Raw genomic sequence first — 21,620 nt, 5'->3', positions numbered from 1 at the left:
AACACCACAAGATTATAAAACATTTATAAAATACCTTAGTATGCTTATTTAGGGACCCTGTTAGCTGACAAATAAAAGATTTCATAATTTCCTGTAATGTGCTCACTTTTCAAACAGGGGAATATTTGGCACACTTTTTTTCTATAAATTTTATATACAGTCCCCTCCACAATTGTTGGCACTTTTAGGAAACCGGAGTAATAAAAGTGGTTAAAAAAAAAAACAAACAAAAAAAAACCGAAAAAAAACTGTCAATTACCTTAATCTTGCACTGAAAAAAATGAGACATCCATCTTTTAATTGAAGTAATTGAGAAAAAATAACCCCTCATTAAGAAGTAATTATTTTTAACAAAACCACATGTGCCACAATTATTTGCACCACTAGAACTTCTTAGCAATAAAGTGTAATTGGAGTGTTTATTTATTTTTATCTGTATTGGGGGCTCTGCCCCCCGCTTACTTCGCTCACCATAAGCAGAGCACAGGAGGGAGACAGTTTGGTCTTTAGTCATTATAGATAGAAAATTAGTTACGTGAGTATTTCACTGTAACTATTTTAAATACCAATGAATAATAAAACAGGAAAAAGTAAAAAAGTAATAAAAAGTAAATACAAATTTAATTACATTAATGACTCATCAAAAACAATATTATGAATTACTTTAACCTCTAACTTACATTCTATAAACACTGCTTTTTTTGCATTTCTATTCGCATATTGTTCGAGACATGTTTCACTTTTTTGTTTATTGAAAGATTCTTTTTGTTCTTTATTTTTATTATATGCAGCTCCTTTATGTTCATTTTCTTTTTTTTTGGACATTCATTATTAGCTCTTGCTGCTCTTTTTCTATCACAATTAAAATTAAATGTTCTTCAATAGATAATTTGCTTTTCTGCCTTGTCATTATAACTGACTGTGTTGAAGGGCAAGTTAGCACTGAGAGTGTCACGGGGTGGTACAGACAGCGGATGTGTGTAGTAGGAGTAATGATTGAGCAAGCGGTGTGAAGGGGAGTGGTCATGGCTGAATAACGCGGACATGAGGGAAAGTGTTTTTAATAAAGAGATGTTACTTTTTAAGTTGATCAGAGAATGGAGGAAGACTGTATAATATTTATTTTTATCATGACTTCCTCTGTCACCAGGGTATAAATACGAGGTGGCACAGAGGCCACATTCCATTATTCAGTTATCAACATGAAAAAGATAAAGGTGTGTGTTGTGAAAGGGGCTATATGAAATAAAGTTAGCCTGATATACTGTGATACTTTTCCTGCTATGAGGGACATACATTAATAATAAAGATTTTCACACTACAAGAAAAATGTTGCATGGGGTTAATGCACAAAAACCCATTTTTCTTTTCAATATAAAAATATGAACTCAGTTAATTTAAAGCCACTAGAATTAACAGTTGATGTGTATGTCCATTTAGGGCTAGATGATACTTTGCAATTAATGCTGTTCAAAAGGCTCCAATATTCCATAAGTGAGTGCTGGATAAAGTAAAATTAGAGAACAGATTCCTAAATGTCAAATGGAAAACCATACCAAATTTTATTAATTAAAACCATCAAGACTACATGGGTACTTAAGCATATAGCATCAGTAAAGAAAACTCTTTCTATCCAAGATGTTATGTGGCATTAATCACTGGTAGAAGTTTGTATGCGTTTTTTTTTATGACTAAGGTGGTGAGGTGATAAGGGTGAATCTCTATTTAGCACAGAGGTGCTTTGTATCCTCCCACTTATCTATTTATTTATATTTTAGGGAATGGTGAGTTGACCTTAAAATGCTCTAAAATGGTTACATATCTGAAAGAGACAGGACATATTAACTGGTTACAAAACAAATGTAGTTTACTTTCATTACATGTTGCATTGGGATTAAGCTGCCCTCATAATACCACACTTAACTGCATACTGGTAATTCAGCATGAATGCTTGCTTGCAGTGTTGTAGATAAACTTATGTGCTCCATCTTTAGTTTAACATATACAGTTACCTTTTCCCCAGTGTATACCAAGACATTCCTTTATGTTTTGTCTATTTAAGGTATGCAAGGCTGTGGTGAAATGTGTTCCATGAGAAAATATGGCATTACTTGTCTGAGTGGTATTTTGTATAGGCATGCAATAATCTAGAGATACAATTGTGGTCATTGAAACAACTGCAGTCATTTGGTGGTTTTAATACCTTGCACTTGATACATCCATACTTTTTTTTTTTTGCATTCTAGGATACATTTTCAGAAAACCAGTGTTAATGTGTTTTGATGGAGCTTTACATTTGCGTCACAATACGCTTTTCCCTAAAGCAAGTGCTATTATGTTCTGTATCAATTGTAACTGTATGACTGATGGACATTTATTTATTTATTTATTTATAATGTTCAATATCCAGGTATATAGAGGAATGAGACATACAGAAACTGATCTTCTTGGCTATTATGTCATACTGTAGTGCGCTTTTTCAGTACTTGATAAAGTGCAACAGCATTCTAATGTAACCGTTGTATTGGTTCTAGTGCAGTAATTTAAGTTGCAAGAGGCACTCTAAGAGAAACTAGAACACTCAGACAAGCTAAATAAATTGTATACAAGTTAAACTGAAAAATGATCAAATTGCTGCAGCTCTCACTTATACGGTCCAACTTTAAATTAAGGTACTCTCACAGCCTGTAACAGATCTTTCATGTGACAAATTTTTAGAATATGTTACTTATATCACAATAAATACAGTACATTCAGCAGCCAATGAAATTCATTTTGAAATAAATTCCCCTATGGCAAAACCAGTTCCACTTTTTACAATCATTACTACTATGTTGTAGTGACCTCTTGTATTCAAGGAGATTAATATCAAGGCTCAGCACTGCTGAAGTACTTCCATGGGATCCAAGCTAATACTTGTTAATATAATTCAAGTGCTACAGGGTAGAGGAGGCAGTCAAAGCATAAGATGAAGGATTAGTATAATTCAGCTCACTTTTAATTTTTTATAAGATTTGTTGCATAAATTATTGTTTTAAGCATGTTTTTTGCAGAGTGCAGCAACACAACAGTGAACAAGGATATACACAGTGATATGCAATATGTCATGATGAAAGCTGTCCACATATTATTGGCAATGGCAACTCAAGACAATTGACACATATGAACCTATTAAAACAACAAAAAAGAAACATACATTAAAGTTATTGTCAACTTTTGCTGAAGAGAAACAAAAGCAGATGACTTTGGGTTGCTGATACGAATGCTGTAAAGTTTTAGCACAGAATAGTGGAAAGAGCAGGGCATAAAATAATTCTCACACACACACACACACACACACACACACACACACACACACACACATATATATATATATACACACATACATACCTATATACACATACATATATAATGTATCCCACTCTATTATCTGATGAAGTTAGGTATATCAACAGTACTTGGAGATGTAGCTTATGAAAATCATCTCTGAACTTTGTATAGTATACTGCAAAGAAAATGACTTGCTTTCATGGCATATGAAAACACAAGATGCATTGCAGGTCACAATCAGGTTAATAGATGGTGTGCGACCATTCATCACATTTGATGCTACTTCTGACAAACAAATCTTGTCGTTACTGGAAAGTCACACTTGCATTGTGGTTATAAAACAATGTGGTAGATGCAACATACTTACTAGCACTTTCCATCAGAAGCAATGAAGAGGCAAAGTAGTCTAGGAATGGGCGTTTTTCCTGCACTAGAGGCATTATTATTGAATTTACTTGTTGGTGCCAATATTATTAACAACACTCCACTTGTCAGTATTGTTTCTGTATGATGAATATGACTTTCATAGAAAGATGTGTGGTAAATAGTAAGCAAAGAAACAGAATTATTTTCCAAGTCATAAGAATTCTGGTCTTCCTGGGACTATGACCTTAGCCAGTTGCGAGGGCTTGTGAGACTTAATGATCTTTAAAGCTACAGTATGTTCTCTGCAGATATGTGCTCTTGATAGTATCACCCGTGGCATTCTGGTCATATAGGAGGGATTTAATAAAGAACAATCCAAAAATAAAATTCCTCAACCGCAGGTGGAATACTGGTAAACAAGTTTCCTGGCCTAGACACACACATATAGCCTGTTCAGAGCCCCAAAAAAAGAAAAGATGATGCTGACATTTGGGCTCACCCTACACAACCCTGAAAGGTGAAGGTTTGGTATAATGCCAGCTGGGTGAAAAGCCAATACAGCTTCTCTGTGAGGGAAAAAGCTGGAGGTCTCTCTCCTACTATGAAAATTACCCATGGGGGAGACCCCAGTTGAACTGAGAGTGACTGGCTGATGTCATAGAGTTGGGGATTGTATCAAAGAACACAAAGATCATCATAATGCAAGTAAAATTTATAAGGAAGAATAGCTTGCCGGTCTATGTGTATGCACCTAAAAATATTTAAATATTTAGCCATTTAACAGATAGTACGTATTGGTGTGGCAAAAAACACTGCCTACTGACTCTGCCTGTTGTAGTGCACAAATTTCAGTGCTCAGGTGAAGAATGATCTGGACACCTGGAATCGCATTTATAAAAGCTCACATGTAATTTAGAGAAAAATATACAGTCAAAGTAAAAAGTATGCAAAACCCTAGGAATTATCTATATTTATGTCTAATTCCCATATGAAACATGGTCATATCTTCATGTCAGTCACAACAACGAACAAACACAGTCTCCTATAACTAAAGATACACAGATTTTCAGAGAATTTTTGACCATATTGAATAAATCATTCAAACTGTGAAACTGAAGGTTAGAAAAAGTAAGTGAACCCTAAGCGAATTACTTTTTAAAAAGCTCATTGCAGTCAGAATTTAGCACACCTGGAGTCCATTTAATGAAACGAGTTCAGAGATGTGGCCTAAAATTACTTTGATTGATAAAACACACTATAAAGTTCAAGCTTTTGACAAGAAGCATATCCAGATGGGAATCATGCCTTGCACAAAAGAGCTGTCTGAAGAGCTACGATTGAGAATTGTTAATCTACATAAGGCTGGAAAGGGTCACAAAGTCATCTCAAAAATTTTAGATATTCATTAGTCTACTGTTAGGCAAGTTGTCTATAAATGGAGACAATTTGGTGGTATGGCTACTCTGCCTAGAAGTGGGCGCCCTGCCAAGATGACCCCAAGAGCACAACGCAAAGTCAGCAATGAAGTAAAGAAGAACCCTTGAGTAACAGCATAGGACTTGAAGAAGTCACTAGAACTGGCTAACATCTCTGTTCATGAGTCAACTATACACAAAACATTGAACAAGAAAGGAGTCCATGGCAGGACACCAAGAAGGAAGCCACTGCTATCAAAAAAGAACTTTGTTGAATGCCTGTAGTTTGCGAAAGAGCACTTGGACACTCCACAACGGTACTGGGAAAATGTTTTGTGGAGTGATGAAACTAAAATTGAACTATTTGGGAGGAACAAGCAGAACTTCATTTGGCGTAAAAAAAAGGGCACTGCATATCAACATCATCCCTATAGTAAAAGTATGGTGGAGGGAACATCATGATTTGGGCCTGCTTTGCTGCAACAGCTGGACAGCTTGCCATTATTGAGGGGAAAATGAATTCACAAGTTTATCAACAAATTCTCCAGGATAATGTGAGGGTGTCTGTCCGTCAACTTAAGCTCAGAAGAGGCTGGGTGATGCAACAGGACAATGACCCCAAACATCACAGCAAATCCACAGCACAATGGCATCAGAAGAACAAACTCTGACTTTTGGAGTGGCCCAGTCAGAGCCCAGATCTCAATCCTATTGAGATGCTGTGGAATAACTTGAAGAGAGCCATACACAGAAGACGACCAAAGAATATGAAAGAGTTAAGGCAGTTCTGCAGGGAAGAATGGGCTCAAATTCCCCCCGCACGATGTGCAGGTCTGATCTGCAGTTACAGGAAGCGCCTGGTTGAGGTCATTGCTGCCAAAGGAGGGTCAACCAGTTATTAAATCCCACTTACTTTTTCCACTACCACTGTGAATGCTGAATGAGTTTGTAAAATAAAGACATGAAAGAGTACATTTTTTTGTGTGTCGCTGGCTTAAGCTCATTGTGTATATCAGTACCTGTGACTTAGATGAAGATCAGATCACTTTTTATGACCAATTCATGCAGTAAACCAGATAATTCCAAAGGGTTCACACACCTTTTTACTTTGACTGTATATCAACAACAAAAAAGTAGGAAAATGCTTAGAAAAAAAAACTGATTTATAAAACCTGGTGTGTGCACATCTGTAAGAAATTCCCCTTTCATAAATCAGTCTTCTTGTGTGTTCTTTAAGTAAACACGCCTCAAACACCACCTGGTTGCCAACCTGAAACCACCATATATTGACCATGCTATTCAAACACGTGTATTTACAATGAACAAATTTACCTGTAAGATGTGACAATGTGGATCAGACGAGAGAGGTAAAAGGCAAAAACTTTGAAGATTGTGAAATTAAATTTACGTAGAAGCACACAAAAAACTTAGTGGCCTATGTGTCAGTGTTAGCAATTATTTGTACAATGGAAAAATGTTACTGCTGCCATGAATGTCATGAGCTCTACCATGCACACCATGTCTGAAAGAGAAAAAAAGGAACATCCTTGAGGTAGAGGCAAAGCAGAACACTCATTACTGGCAGAGTATAAGTGCAATGTAAGTAAGGAAAAGCACATCTATGCAATCTGATGTCAATGCCTTCTTATATGGCATTATGTCAAAATGTACAGATATAGCAGATTAGACAGCTGCAGAGAAATCAGGTAAAACACTTATTGTGTCCTTGAGTGAAATAACTATGTTAATACAATATATACAGTTGTTTGTTAGTGGGTAGGCAATAGGGTCATCTGGCTCAATATAAATGAGGTCAGAGTGTGAAAGATAACTGTGCTGTGCCATTTAATACAGTACAGCGCCTGCAAACGCGATGCTACAGATCATTATTGGCTAGCAGAGCAACCTCCCAGCTGATGCATCCAGACACCACAACCTGCATATGAGGAGACCAATGTTGACTTCACTACTGAGCATGTATGACCATACTCAGCATCGTAGTGTCTCTTTTCTGAACTGTGGGGGGGGGGGGGGTTAAGAGAAAGCCATACGATTTCAGCATCTAAGTGAGCACATACAATCTCCTGGCATATGTAAGAACATGGTTGTTGTTAGAATGAATAGTATACTCCATACAAAATCACTGAGGGTTCAGTAACATACCTTACATCAACAGTCTAGCTATAAGTAACGAAACCATCAGCAAGCTTGGCTCAAAATAAATGAATTATGGATTGACCCTGGCCACTGTGCCAGAACATTTGTTAGTCTGATCTTGACAACACAGATGATTTGTGCATCAATGGAATGTAACTGTATACGGTTAACAAAAGAAGCTTTATTCTCACTAGGTGCCCTTATCGTATTATGAGTGCAGTCAATTGATTTAGGAAATTCAGACACTGCTGCAAATTGCCTTTTGATGTTAACCTGTACACCCACACCATACAAAAACTGCCTGCAGCACCTCATCAATCGGTTACTGACTTTCCGCACAGCACAAAGAGCTGAAGCTTGGCTTCAATATTCCTGACTTGTCAGCCAGTCCCCTCTGTAAGATGCCTGTTCCAAGAAAGCCAACTGTTGATGAAGACTGTATATGCGCAGATGTAGCACAATTTCAGTCAGTCTGTCTGTCTTTTCAATGCCAGGCCCAATTCAGTATCTACTGTGGTGTGCAAAATTATTCAATCCCCTTGAAAGTCATCATAATTTTCTGTATGACAAAAAATTTCTACACATATTTATCCATTCAGTATTTATAATGTGAACTCTTATGCTGTAACAATACAATTCCAAAGTCAAACCATTTTCTGTAGAGATTCAACTGAAAAAAAAAACGCAAAAGTTAGCGCATGCATTATTAAAACAATGTGCTTGTCACATATGTGGGTTCATATTTGCAAACATTACTAGCCAATCTGAGCTCCACTAGAACTACAATGTATACTATATACCCACTGACGAAAGTCCTCAAAAATTTAAAAAATTATCCTCTTTTTTGGAACTTATACAAATACAATAAAGCAAGTGTCACTAAGTAGTCTTACTTTTATTGATGACGTCTATTTCTTTAACACTAGAATCCCTGAAGCCTATGAAAAAACTCATAATCCTGGACCACCTTAAATTCCTTCGCACCACTCCATTACAATCTTTTGTTTTGCAAATGTGTCAATCAGTGCACGGAGCCTACTATCCCATCCCCTTCACCGACGGAGTCCATCACAAAATTCTCAGAGCTCAAGTGTCTTATCTGGCAGTGAGGTGCCTGGAGTTGTATAGGGATAATAATACATCGTTATTTGGAATACATACATTTCATGTGTATTCCAGGTCTACAATGACCTGTGTAAGTGTAGGATGGCAGGAAATGGGAGGCAAGAAATGCTGAACACATACTTAAAGCAGAAACTTTTTCCATGTTATACTAATAATGATGTGAAGTGTATAATGTGAGAAGACTTTAGTCCAAATCTCTATATACTGTATATAAAATCCAACGTCTGTCTGTATATCTGTCTGCTTTTCACGGTAAAACTACTTAATGGATTTAGATCTTTTTTCTATAATTTGTTTGAACATTCTGGTTGATCTTGCGACCTCTCTCATCACGCTAAGTATCGTAGTTAGCTTGCGGTACCAATTTACACAGCGGGCTGAGGCGTGGGGCCCTCCTCATTCATGCCCCAGCCTCGGGGCGTATCTGACATCCGCTTAGCAAGTAAACAAGAGAAATATTTAATGGATTTAGAACAGGGTTTTTTTTTTTTCTAGAATTTGCTTGAACAGTCTGGTTGATTTTGCGACTTCTCTGATTGCGCTAAGAATCAAAAGTATGCTTGCAGAAGCAATATATTCGCGCTAATCCGCTTGTTTATTATTATTCAGTTTTATTCTGTCAGTGATGTTCATGTGGTACAATGAACTTGTTGTCAAAGCGCAAATGCAGCATGGTAGTCTGATAGTGGTCATGGAACATCTTAATATGTTTTTACGGAAATATTGCCAGTACAACAAATAGTTCTGAGCAGGCATCAACCACAGCACCAACTGTGGTTACCTGCCATTAAATGCCATCAACTCTGAGAGGGAGAGGCAAGTCTGCTGTGAACGTCACTGACAGAATAAAACTGAATAATAAAAAAACATGCGGAAACTTTTACAAGTAGCCAAAATTTACACCAGGTGTTACAGACTCAAATCAAATGTATGTTTTTATTATATTACTGTAATAATAGCAGCTCACTACTCAAAATGCGGCGTGCCCAGCCTCAAACCCAGAACCTTTGGGTTATAAAGCAGCAGTTCTTACCTCTGCAACATGTAAGAATACATATCAGCTTTCTGTCAATTGACATTTCAGCTTGGGTTTTTAACTAATTGACAGCAACATGAAAATCAAATAATTTTTTTCTTTGGTTATATTGTTGAATAAAAGCGCATGTGTTTATTTGACATTTGGACTAAAGTCTTCACACATTATACACTTCATGTCATTATTAGTATCTTTAGAGCTTTTTAAAAAGCTTCAGCTTTTTATTAGATCTTTAGAGCAAACATGAAGTTTAAGTAATACAGCCTGCTCTCCGGATCACATATTCGGCTTTTCAATAGTTATGTCCTATTGAAAACATGGGCATGCATCATTATTTTTGTTACTTGCTTGGAAATGCGTACACTTGTTTTCTGGGCTCCTTTTGTCCTCTTACTTTGATGCTGAATTGGAACATGGCTTTGGTCTGTCCTCCAAGATGTCAGTAGAGTTGAACTACCTGCAGGGTCATCTGTTATTTGTTTCAGTTCTGTTTCAGTACTGGTACTGAGGTTCAAAAGCTGGTATTGACACCAAAGTCCAAATTTTAGTACTGATCCAACACTACCACAAACAGTAATGAGCACAAGTGACTGAAGACAAGCAAGGAAAGTGTTTTGGACAGTGTAAATGGAGGAAAGCCTCATCGAACTTTTGACCCAGGACATTAAGTTTATTTGGTGTTTTGTGTTTGTTGTACCATTAGAGAGTGCTGGGACTGAGGCTTGTTCCAGTGACTGTCACACAGACTCTTTTACAGCTCAGCACTACATCAGGAAAAGTTTAATTGCCTTATGTAATTTAGTCACTTCTCTAGAGTGACAGTAGGTTTAACATAACTGACTGAATACATTGTTATTTATTAGCACAAACCAATATAGCTGCAGCAAAAGTACTCAGCATTAATATGTTTTTACGGAAATATTTACCTGCTTCTTTGTCAATATCATCACTTTTCAATGTATCAGAGACACAATGGCGGTGAGGCGTTTCACTAAAAGAAAAAAAAAAATTATTGTACTTATTAGCAGAATGTGGAAAATAAAATGAATAAAAAAGGTTTAGCTACACTAATCATTGACTAGCATATATAAATGTTCTGCAAAACATGAGAAAAAGTCGAAAGGTGAAAAAAGATTTAGGAGTCAGGGATCATTATCATCACCAGGTTAACAGCTATTTTCCAGGTTGGCCAGTTTCCGCACTTTCTCCTTCAATCTTGACAGCCCCCAGCATTCCTTGGATAAGAGTCATTACCCTCAGGTCTCTCAACACCACCTCCAACCACATCATCTTTGGTGTCCCTCTGGCCCTCATCCCCACCACTCGATCATGATATGAGGTGGCCAACACCTTAGTATATCTAAGAAGATATTTCCAATGTTTCACTATATGAAATAGCCCTCAGTGGCTCAGTACACTCATTGCAGGTGAATACAGCAACAGGTTTCTCTTGAACACGTTGACCTGCTTGCTCATAACAGATCAACAATATAGTTTAAATCATTTGTTTAAAGAGTGTACTTTTGAGATCGAAAATGTGCACGATAAATTTAAAGACAAGTCAGAAACTTGACATAAAAAGGTATGATGGCACTACAAGAAAATCTGCAGTCAACACAGTAAGCTGATGTTTCCAGCTCACCATGAAGACAACAGCTTGCACATAAAATGTTTGATTGACCAGTTTTAATAATATTTATTGTTTCCCATTAGCTAGTTTGTTTTCTGTTATGTCTGAGAGCTAGAAATCAGATCACTTCTATGTACAGTATTATACTAATTTTACAAACTTGAACCTGCACTTCTACATAATATATTCTACCTCTTATACAATGTAGATAATTCCAGGCTTGCAGAAATACAACATATAAAAAATAGCAGGTCTGTTAAACAATTATATCCTTGCTTTAATACAAATTTGTCTATCTAGTTAAACAAATTTGTCTATCTAGTTAAAAGAGTTTTTATTTATAATGATTGAAGAAAGCAAGATAATGTGAGCTACAGGTCTTTGTCTATTATCTAGTAACGCAAAAATTACCTTCATAATACATATCAGGTTCAGGCAGTCTAGAAAAACAGCTTCTTTACAGTGGTCCCAGCACCATGTTGCACTACCAATTAGTTTAAGATAAGTACTCAGACTCTCATAGTTAATGTAATTATTTAACAAAGTGTTATTAAAAACTACAGTGGCATGCAAAATCTTGGCACTCTTGCTTAAAATGTCTTTAACTGCAAATAGTTAAGTTAGTAGAAGATGAACTGATCACCTAAAGGCATAAAGCCCTGTATAAAGCTAGGCTGTCAATAGAGACTATTAATGCTAACATTTGTGTAAAAAATCACCATAACCATGCTAATTAAAGATAGCATACAAAATTCCTTGCACTATTGTGGGATGATAGACAAATGTCTCCAAACACTTATCTCCAATTGCAAGATCTAGTCACAACCGTAGATTCAGTGACCTTGAACAGCACCCCCATTATAGTACAGATCCCAAATGCATACCAAGGACTGGCAGTCTACAAAAAAGTGTATGCAAATATAGAGTTCTTCTTGTTTGTAACAAAGGATGGATCATCTCACTACAATGCCCAATTTTTTGCTTGTCAAGATGCACAATGATGTCAGCAACCAGCAGGAGAGAGAGAGAGAGAGACAGAATTGTCTGCAAAGCTAACTGTAAGGGGACATGATACTCCTGAGAAGGTGCTGCTTCAAGATAGGCTCATAAGTTTTTTTTTTTTTTTTTTGGCACAGACACGGTGGGTCATAAACTTTCAAATAACACAGACAGGCAACAGGCATTGCTAGTGTCACATATCAACATAATCAGTAAACTGGCAGGACTGCTTATTTCTGTTAACAAATCAAAGAATGATTGCTGTTCAGACCAGTGAGATAAACAGAAAACTCCAGACATAGAATGTTCACTGGCTAGAGATGACCGTATATTCTATCACAATCACTTGATCTATAGCTACTGAAACAAATGCAAAAGATTTTACAGCCTGCAGACAGGCGTTACTGATCTGAAGGTCACTATGGACACTGTATAAGGAGTAAAGGATACTGCAAACTCCTTAAGACCATAGTCAGGTTAGACAATTGAGCTCACAAGAATCTGTCTACTCTAAGAAACTCTGTAAAAGATGTTCTCAAATTGTTGAAAGCTAGCTATGCAGGAGCGAGGCATCTCTGAATGTCTAAAAAAGGGCATGAAGGCATAACAGACCTCTCCCTCTTGATATGAAAATAAAAATAATAAGTGGGCACAACATTTTAGTTAGTCAGAAAGTCTCACCAGCACCTTTATGTACTTAGATGTCCAAGGCAAGCTTGCATTTCTTCATCTGTTCTCAAGGTGCACAGTGCAGTCCATCCCCACTGGGTGAATCACATCCTGGTTTGGGTAAAGATCATAAAGCACTGCAGACAGGGGTGAAGACTGTGCAGATTATCAATGGCACCTAGTTGCCTTCTCTTCAGGACATACACAACACTTATTGCCTTAGAAAGGCAAACAATATAATTTAAGACCTCAGCCATTCTGCACAACCTTTTGCAAAAATGGTACAGAACCACTGGTACTTGCAGCAGTGGATTGAGTTTCTGCCCATACGTTGTAAAGGAAGGTGAACAATTACAATAGTTCACATAAACATACTGTATGTGCATGGAGAATTATTCATGCCAAAATTAAATGTAATTAACAAATTTGCAAAGCAAAACATATGCACATGGTCTATTTCATTCTGGTTTGGATTTATTGTGTTATAATTAAAAATAGAAACCAAATGATTGATTACTTTTCAGTAGGGCATGTAATTTTCATAGTATTTTAAAATACAATACAAAAGTGAATTATATTTTAAGTCATGTCCAAAGATTGTGTGTATATCTAAAACAAAATATAATTTAAAATATAACTAAAAACAAAACCATTACAGTACATTTCACTTAGCGGCTACTTTGACTATATTGCACTTTGATTCAAGACCATGTGTTAATCATGCCAAAACTGAAATCAAATGTCCCAACAGCATGAAAGGGTAGAACAAGGGGCAAGGACATGCCAACTTCATGTTTTTCAGAGATTTTCTCATAATGTATCCTCTTCTTCTATATGTAGAAATCTGTCTACATACATTTGATTTGTGTCTGTAACAGCCGGTGTAAATTTATAGTACTTTTAAAAGAGCATTTTTTCCCAACTTTTATTCCCTTAGTCACGATCATGATACATCTTTCGTTTTTTTGTAATTCTAGTGTTAAGGAATATGCAACACTTTAAAAACCTTTTTAATAACTGCTTAAAATACTTAATTTTACTATTTTGGGTTTGAATCATCAATTTGAGACTTACAGTTAGAATGCCCTTAATATCAGAGAAACCTGAAAATCCCCAATTTTATTCTTTTTTGAGACGTTGTTTGTCCTGTAAATGTGCCAATAAAGACAAGCAGCCTGCTACTTCATCCCCCCACTGCCGCAGAACGCGCACAAAGTTCTCCCAGCTCAACCTCGATTATCTGGGAGTGAAGTGCTGGAGTTTTAGAGTAGAAATAGATAGTTATTTGGAACACATGCATTTCATATGTGTTCCGTTTCTACAATAATCTGTATAAACACATTGTTAAAACAGAAACCTTTTCATATTTTAGTAATAAATGACAAAATGTAGGCATAAACTATATAATGTGTAAAGCCTGAAGTCCAACGATCAAATAAACACTTTCACAAAAGGTTCAAGGACAATACAACAGCTTCCGTGGCATAGCGGTAAGATGTGCTGACTTGTACTCAAGAGTCCCCAGTTTGATCCTGACTGCCTTCTATATTTACCGTTTTCAGTAGTGAGCTGCTCTTATATTGTTAATATTATACAATAAACGCATACATTTGGTTTGCGTCTGTAACAGCCGGTGTACATTTATAGTACTTGTAAAAGTAAGTGTTTTTTTTTTCCCCACTTTTATTCTCTCAGTCACGATCACGATACATACTACCACCCCCTACCCAGGGATCTGACGCTGTTACTTTTTATTTGAAACTGGGAATAACTGTAGATGTGAGTGATGTCTTGAGGCAATGAAACTGGACATTCTCTGATCTGGATGGATAAAAGCTGACAAACAAATGCTGGTGAATCTGCCTTCTTCATATCTCACTGTCACTTGATTTTTTTATTCAGTTTTATTGAATGTTCCTGCTCACGCTGAATTAATATGCACCTTATGGTCCATGATGTCAAAGTCGCATTGACAAAAAAAAAAAAACAGAGACATAGGTATATATGATATTTGGAATTATTCATTTTATGATCTGTATAGCACATTTCGGAAAACACTGTGGCATGAATGCAACATTATTCATATTCATTCACATAACATCTTGCGGTTATAATTAGTGACCGCATGTTTTTTTTTTCCCCCTGATCTTGCCAGTCCCCACATGTTGCTGTATGGTTGCGTTTCTTTTGTACTCCAGGACATGCAGAGGAAAGAATAGTACAGAGAGGTCAGTTCAGCGCTATCTGCAATTATCAAATTCAAATGTTAACAGTTCACACACATGCAAGGACCGTCCTTCCTACATTTACGACATGTGTACCTGTTGCAATGTACACACTTCTCTCTATGCTGTGGTTTCTATTACACACCTGAAACAAAGAGACAATATATGTGACATTTGGAAGAAATCATTTTATGACCGGAATAGTACTAATCAGAAAACATCATCGCACTAATGCAATATTATTTGAAAACAAACAGCATCAGATCAGGTGTGAATTTATACTGGCGCTGTTAGAGTCAGATCACAAAAGGGGGTTGGGAGGCGAGGGAGAGTGTGAAAGTGACAGATGCATCATCGACATGCTTCAGTTCCAAAACCGCCGCTTCCCCAGCCCCTTCAGTGTAATGGTAACCACAGCACAGAGAGAAGTGTGTACATTGCAACAGGTACACATGCCGTAAATGTAGAAAGGACGGTCCTTGGGTGTGTAGGAACTGTCAATATTTGAATTGGATGATTGCATACAGCGGAACCGACCTCTCTGCACTATTCTTTCCTCTGCATTTCCTGGAGTACAAAAGAAACCGCACCATGCACCAAAAAGTGAACACTGGCAAGATCGAGGAAAAAAACAAAACAAAAACACAGTCACTGATTACAAGCGCAAGAAGGAGTGCGAATGAATATGAATAAAATTAAAAATGTTGCATCAGTGCCAAAATGTTTTCCGAAATGTTATTCCAAATATCATATATACTGTACATATGTCTCTGTTTTTTGTCAGTGCGGCTTTGACATCATGGACCATAAGGTGCATACTAATTCAGCATGAGCAGGAACACTCAATAAAACTGAATAAAACAAAATTGAAGTGACTGTGAGATACGAAGAAGGCAGATTCACTAGCATGTGTGTCAGCTTTTATCCCTCCAGATAAGAGAATTTCCAGTTCCATTGTCTCAAAACACCTCTCACATCCACAGTTATTCCCAGTTTCAGATAAAAAGTAACCGCATCAGATCTGGTGCAGGGGGTGGTTGCTGTATCGTGATTGAAAGAATAAAAGTGAAGAAAAAAAAACAACAAAAAACCACTAACTTTTATAAGTACTATAAATTTACATCGGCTATAATAGACACAAATCAAATGTATGTTTTTATTGTATAATATTAACAATAAGAGCAGCTCACTACTGAAAATGGTAAATTTGCTGGGGAGCCAGTTTCGAACTCACGACCTCCGGATTATAAGTCTGCGGATCTTACCGCTATACCATGGAGGCTGTCGTCTTATACTTGCACCTTTTGTTAAAGTGTTTATTTGATATTTGGCCATCAGCCTTCACACATTATACAGTTCATGTCTACATTTTGTTATTTATTACTAAAACATGAGAAATGTTTCTGTTTTAACGATGTGTTTACAAAGATTGTTGTAGACACAAAACACACATCAAATTATTTCCCCTTACAATCTGGGTAGCTCACTCCCAGATAATCAATCAAGGCAGGAACTGGGAGAACTTCTTGCCCGTTCTGAGGCGGTGAGGGGGATTGTATAGCAAGCTGCTTTGGGTTAACGACACATTTGGAAGACAAAAGAGGCTGACGAAGAGGTGCGAAGGGATTTAAGGTGGGCCGGATTTACGAGTTTTTTTGTTGGTTCTGGTAATTCTAGTGTTATTCTATATTTTATTTACCCCATGTAGTTTGTAATGGTGGCAAAGAAAAATTTCTAATCTCATGATCTTCTGAAAAATGACATAAAATTTAAAAAGAATGGCACTCAATAGTGACCAACGCCTGACAACAGCAAACTATATAAAAATCGTCCATTACAAAAATCTCACAATTACTTGCGTCTAATAGTGTATGTGTCAAGTCATCCAGTCATATGCTCACAAGGTGTAAAATGAATTTATTTTTGCTAAAATACTGTTAAATAAATAACTTGGAAAATGTAAATTAGTGCATAAACAGAGAGCCCCTTCACACAACTGAAACTTTAAGTTTTCCACTAAAACAAGAGATTATATTTTTTTTCTTGGTCAGGACTAGACTGTGCATGGAGTAAGCAAATCCGCGAAGTAGAAATCATATGTTTATATGGTTATTTTTATATTGTCATGCTTGGGTCACAGATTTGCGCAGAAACACAGGAGGTTGTAGAGAGACAGGAACGTTATTCAAACACTGCAAACAAACATTTGTCTCTTTTTCAAAAGTTTAAACTGTGCTCCATGACAAGACAGAGATGACAGTTTCGTCTCACAATTAAAAGAATGCAAACATATCTTCCTCTTCAAAGGAGTGCGCGTCAGGAGCAGAGCATGTCACAGAGATAGAGAAAAGCAAACAAATCAATAGGGCTGTTTGCTTTTAAGTATGCGAAGCACCGCGGCACAAAGCTGTTGAAGGCGGCAGCTCACACCCCCTCCATCAGGAGCAGAGAGAGAGAGAGAGAGAGTTTGTTTTTCAATCAAAAATCAATACGTGCCCTTCGAGCTTTTAAGTATGCGAAGCACCGTGCAGCATGTCATTTCAGGAAGCAGCTGCACAAAAGATAGCAACGTGAAGATAATCTTTCAGCATTTTTAGACGAGCGTCCTTATCGTCTAGGTGTGCAAACAGCCCCCCTGCTCAATCCTCCTACGTCAGGATCAGAGAAAGTCAGCGCAAGAGAAAGAGAAAAGTAAGCTGGGTAGCTTCTCAGCCATCTGCCAATAGCGTCCCTTGTATGAAATCAACTGGGCAAACCAACTGAGGAAGCATGTACCAGAAATTAAAAGACCCATTGTCCGCAGAAATCCGCGAACCAGCAAAAAATCCGCGATATATATTTAAATATGCTTACATATAAAATCCGCGATGGACTGAAGCCGCCAAAGGCGAAGCGCGATATAGCGAGGGATTACTGTATATATATTTTTGGGGTTAATATTTCTTAAGTTTCATTGGTCTGAACTCCCTTTATTGTTAATAGCTGCTCTACAAGCAATGAAAAGTAGCATGTAAACTAAAAAGTACCTCTGCTTCATACTTACAAGTATGATTAATATATCAATGGTACATGCAAATCATGTTTGCTACAAAGTATGTACAAGTTTTAAGTGATTATGCCTTGCTGGTGCTATGGAAAATTATAATACTGCTATACTGAGGTAAAATTCCATTAATTATTTGTATAACTTATTGAAAAAAATCATATCATGATTGACAATATACTCTGCTGTTTACATTTGTAAAGTGGTAATGTGCTGGTAGACTGATAAGGATGTGGGGAGACGTTGAGGGCACTGTGGAGGTCATAAGGCTAGTCTAATGTGTTTATTTTCCACTTTAACTAGTGGTTTAAATCCATTATTTTAAACAGTGTGATTTTTTGAGGTTGTCGCAGTAGAGGCTTTTATCGACCTCTTGAACCCTCAGGTACCACGCCAAACACCAGGTAAAAGTCCAAGACTTCTTTATTTTATAATAACGTGCACAAAGCACCCTCCACTCCACACTACTCATATAATCAATAAACACTACAATAATCACAATCCTCCGCTCCCAGACACTTAGCCACCCTTCCTCCCAGCTCAGCTCAGTGTCTGGGATTTCCCAGAGTCCTTTTATACCCCCTGACCCAGAGGTGTTCCTGTCCAACAGTCCACAAGTCCTTATTACTTCCGGGTCAGGGTAAAAGTCCTTTTCTTCAACCTGGAAGTACATCATTTCTCCTGTTCATGTGACCAGGACGTACTTCCAGGTTATAGAGCACATAACAGTCCGACAGTCTCCCTACAGCGACTCCTGGTGGCCCCCATGGTATCCAGCAGGGCTGTGCATACAAACTACAAAGTCCATGAGGCCCTGCTGGAATTCGGGGAACTTCCATGTTGTCGGGAGAGCTCCACCTGGCGGCCTGGGGGTGAGGGCCGGAATATTTAGCTGGCCATCCACCACAAGGTAAACAATGCAAATAACCTCACGGCCAACAAGCAGCCTCTAAGAGCATCAACAAATTGCTCATATTTGAGAATTTAATGACTACCTTTTAGACACAATGCCTTAAACTGCCCCTTTTAGGTTTTCTGTCTCTTTTTTTGCCTGATGTGAAACCAAATTAGTTGTGTTTTAGATTGAAATATAATCCATCTTCAAAAGAACCTTTTTATTATTCTTCCCTACGGTCACTAACAGTGCAGCCTTTTTTCTTTTTTCCAAGTTAGGTATGCTAAAAACAATGCAACATAGGGGAATGACTAAGGGAATATTCTGTGTAATTATCTCCTGGAAGAACATTATTCAATTTTTGCAGCCATCTTCATTACAGAGCCATGTGCATAACTTGTAATTTTTGTTACATGTGTATTCTTTATATTCCTGTTCATTTTATAAATTAACAATTTGATCAGCACTGCTTGATTACATTTTACCAATGTAGGGTGCTCTTATTCATTGTTCAAAGTTTGCTGTACGGAAAATATGCTGGTATGTTAGCAAAGTCAACAGGCCTATTTAATGATATCAAATTGTTAATTTACAGTAAGTTCCAAAAGACTCCCACAAACCTATACAACTGACTACTACATAATGTAATATCAATTCTCCTATGTACTTGGTCAACTGTTTTTCCTTCAATCCACTCAAAACCTGGAGCACTCTCAGAGCTGTAGTGTCCACTGGAGGCGGCAAGTTTGCTGGAGTCAGCTTCTGGATGAAAGTTTTTATTAGTCTTCCGAGTTATGCTTTTTGATGTTTTTTTTTTTTTTTTTTTTGCAACAGTTGGGCCTTTTAACACATTTCAATGCTAGATAATTTCTCTGAACAATTAGCCTAATGAAAACCGCATAAAACAACAAATGGGGAATTAATTAGACTTTAGCTTTAGATAACTACCATTTGAAAAGTACCTCTTTTAGTAAGCTAAATGCTTATATTAGCAATAGATCAGCAGTAGACTTCAAGATAAAGGCATGTATTATTTCTATTTTTTCAGATTTTTCATGAATGCAAAAAAGAAAGCCAAACCAAAGAGTGGGCAGCAGACAATAACTGGCAACATGTTTGTTAAGTGTTTAAATTTGCACTACTCACTTTCAGCTTCCCTTTGGTCATTCAGCCTTTGAAATATAATAAGCTTAGTATATAAGTATAGTTTTTCTCCCAGTTTTTATTTATTTATTCACATAATATTCTAATCTATAATAATAAAAGGCAAAGCCCTCACTGACTGACTGACTCACTCACTGACTCACTCATCACTAATTCTCCAACTTCCCGTGTAGGTGGAAGGCTGAAATTTGGCAGGCTCATTCCTTACAGCTTACTTACAAAAGTTAGGCAGGTTTCATTTCGAAATTCAAAGCGTAATGGTCATAACTGGAACATATTTTTTGTCCATACACTGTAATGGAGGAGGCGGAGTCACGTATCGCGTCATCACACCTCCTACGTAATCACGTGAACTAAAAACAAGGAAGACATTTACAGCACGAGTCACACGCGGGAACGAAGGTAAATGACGTTAATTTTTGACTGTCTTTTAATACTGTGTAAGCATACATATTAACACATGTGCAATTAAACGTGTGCATTTACGGGGTGATTTCTCAGGCTTAAAAGCTCACCTTTTATCAAACGCGGGAAGAAAGGCAACGTTAGGGGCAACAGTTTCAACCATTCTATGAACTGCTTCTCGCAACTGAAAGACGGCACATGGCGGATGTTAGCCGACTTGCTGACCGCAACGTTTGGGGCTTCAACTCTGGCGCTGACGCCACATCTCAGTGCCAACAGTTTGCAGACTCTACTTAAAAGACACGCCCTCCTCACTGGACAGTTAAAAACACCAATCAAACTAACGATCACATCAAGTATTACCCAATCAAAAGTAGGAAAGGAGGCATCTTCATAAAATGCGTGTGGGATGATTAGCATCAGACGCTGCTTTAAAAAAAAATGATAAAAAAAACACGGGATAAATCCCGTCCAGTATTGATTCAAAACGGGACGCGCAATTTCATTCTCAAACGCGGCACGATTCCGTATTTTAAAGGACGGGTGGCAACCCTACAGTGCCAGGTAACCACCCATACAATCAGATTATGATTCAGACTAGGAATGCAATGAATGTAATTACCCCGATCTACATACAAGGCGAAAGTCTTGCAACATTCAAAGATGATGGTTTGGGATAAGTACACCATACAACATAAAAGAGCTTATGAAGCCTTGAACCGAAAAAAGCAAGATCTCAGAGATCGTAAAAAAAAAAAATAGGAGGTAATGTCGTTTAACTCGCTGTAGATTTTAGTCAAACATTACCAGTTATTCCACGAGGGAGACCAGCAGATGAACTCAACGCGTGTTTAAAATCCATGCTTCTCCCACGCTCGGTTATATGTCGCGTGTTCTCGGGTAGGTGCACCAAAAAATGTATACATTTAAGCATGTAATGGGCAAACAAAAAATGAGGTATACCCGAAGGCACTGCAGTAGTACTTAATGTAACTTTACTTCTTAAATGTTAATGTTTTACTGTTTAATAATTTATACGCTTCTTATATGTTGTTCAAATTCTTTTATCAAAATACCAGTGACAGCGCAATGCACGATAAAAGGGAGTGAATACACCATACGCATCCGCCCACGGCTGCCCTGGTGTGCGCAGATAGGAGT

General features: G+C 37.3%; 1 protein-coding gene across 3 annotated transcripts in view; it reads right to left on the bottom strand.

Annotated features, from left to right (window-relative positions):
• Positions 1–21,620, bottom strand: part of LOC114642632 (centromere protein C-like) — a 266,767-nt gene that overhangs the window by 72,074 nt on the left and 173,073 nt on the right. For all 3 annotated transcript variants that reach the window (XM_051928078.1, XM_051928079.1, XM_051928080.1), the window contains one exon: positions 10,356–10,420. In XM_051928078.1, the coding sequence (XP_051784038.1) occupies positions 10,356–10,420 (65 nt within the window). The remainder of the gene's footprint in view (positions 1–10,355; positions 10,421–21,620) is intronic.

The sequence above is a fragment of the Erpetoichthys calabaricus genome, chromosome 5 (assembly GCF_900747795.2).
Source record: "Erpetoichthys calabaricus chromosome 5, fErpCal1.3, whole genome shotgun sequence".
Lineage (NCBI taxonomy): Eukaryota > Metazoa > Chordata > Cladistia > Polypteriformes > Polypteridae > Erpetoichthys > Erpetoichthys calabaricus.
This window is presented reverse-complemented; position numbering and strand designations above follow the sequence as displayed.